The sequence below is a fragment of the Penaeus monodon genome, chromosome 19, assembly GCF_015228065.2.
Source record: "Penaeus monodon isolate SGIC_2016 chromosome 19, NSTDA_Pmon_1, whole genome shotgun sequence".
Classification (NCBI taxonomy): Eukaryota; Metazoa; Arthropoda; class Malacostraca; order Decapoda; family Penaeidae; genus Penaeus; species Penaeus monodon.
The window spans coordinates 20,557,274-20,557,925 of NC_051404.1; the positions used below are offsets into that span (position 1 = coordinate 20,557,274).

At 48.6% G+C, this 652-nt stretch overlaps 1 protein-coding gene across 1 annotated transcript in view; it reads left to right on the forward strand.

The window, feature by feature from the left end:
- The window catches only part of LOC119585128, a gene marked incomplete in the record, with an annotated part of 15,383 nt that overhangs the window by 10,107 nt on the left and 4,624 nt on the right, over window positions 1-652 (forward strand). The window contains 2 exon segments of the mRNA XM_037933761.1: window positions 49-160; window positions 480-586. Of these exon segments, the coding sequence (XP_037789689.1) occupies window positions 49-160; window positions 480-586 (219 nt within the window).

Genomic DNA, 652 nt, shown 5'->3' on the forward strand with positions numbered 1-652 from the left:
ATTCTCACTATTCAGCAGTTCAACTCACGCCCACTCTCCCGCCCACAGCTGCCGCCCAAGATGAGCATGAGCAAGGCACCGGCGCCGCCCCCCGCGAGTGAGATCACCAAGGAGATGCGTAAGCTGTCGTTCGAGGACAAGGAATCGCGTAATAACAAGGGTGAGTTCTTGTCCCGCTGCTCATCCACTCGGGATCATTTCTATTGTCGATTAGTTTTGGCTCAGGTTTGACTATCTTTTATTGCGTTCGCCCGTTTGACTGAATCAGGCTAAACAGGTAATATTATCGATTAGTTTTCTTGTTTTGTGTTAGGAGCAAGATGCTATTCAACTCATCTGGTCAAATGTTTGATCCGCAGAGATACAACCACGTCTGGAACCCACTGTTCCATGCAAATATTTCCCAGACATAATATACTATCAGTTCCCCCAAAATGGCAAGGATTTATCGTAATTGGCGGCAAATTTCTTCCACATAGATGTTAAGCAGCAGCCGCAGGAACAGCCGGCGGCCATGCCTCTCCCGCAGGAGTTTGTGGTTAAGTACCTTGGCCGTCGCGACGCTGGCGGTCTCTGGGGCATTAAGGTAGGATCCTGTATTTCTAATGGGAGCACTTAGCGTAATGGAAGTTGAATATGCACTTGGATATGC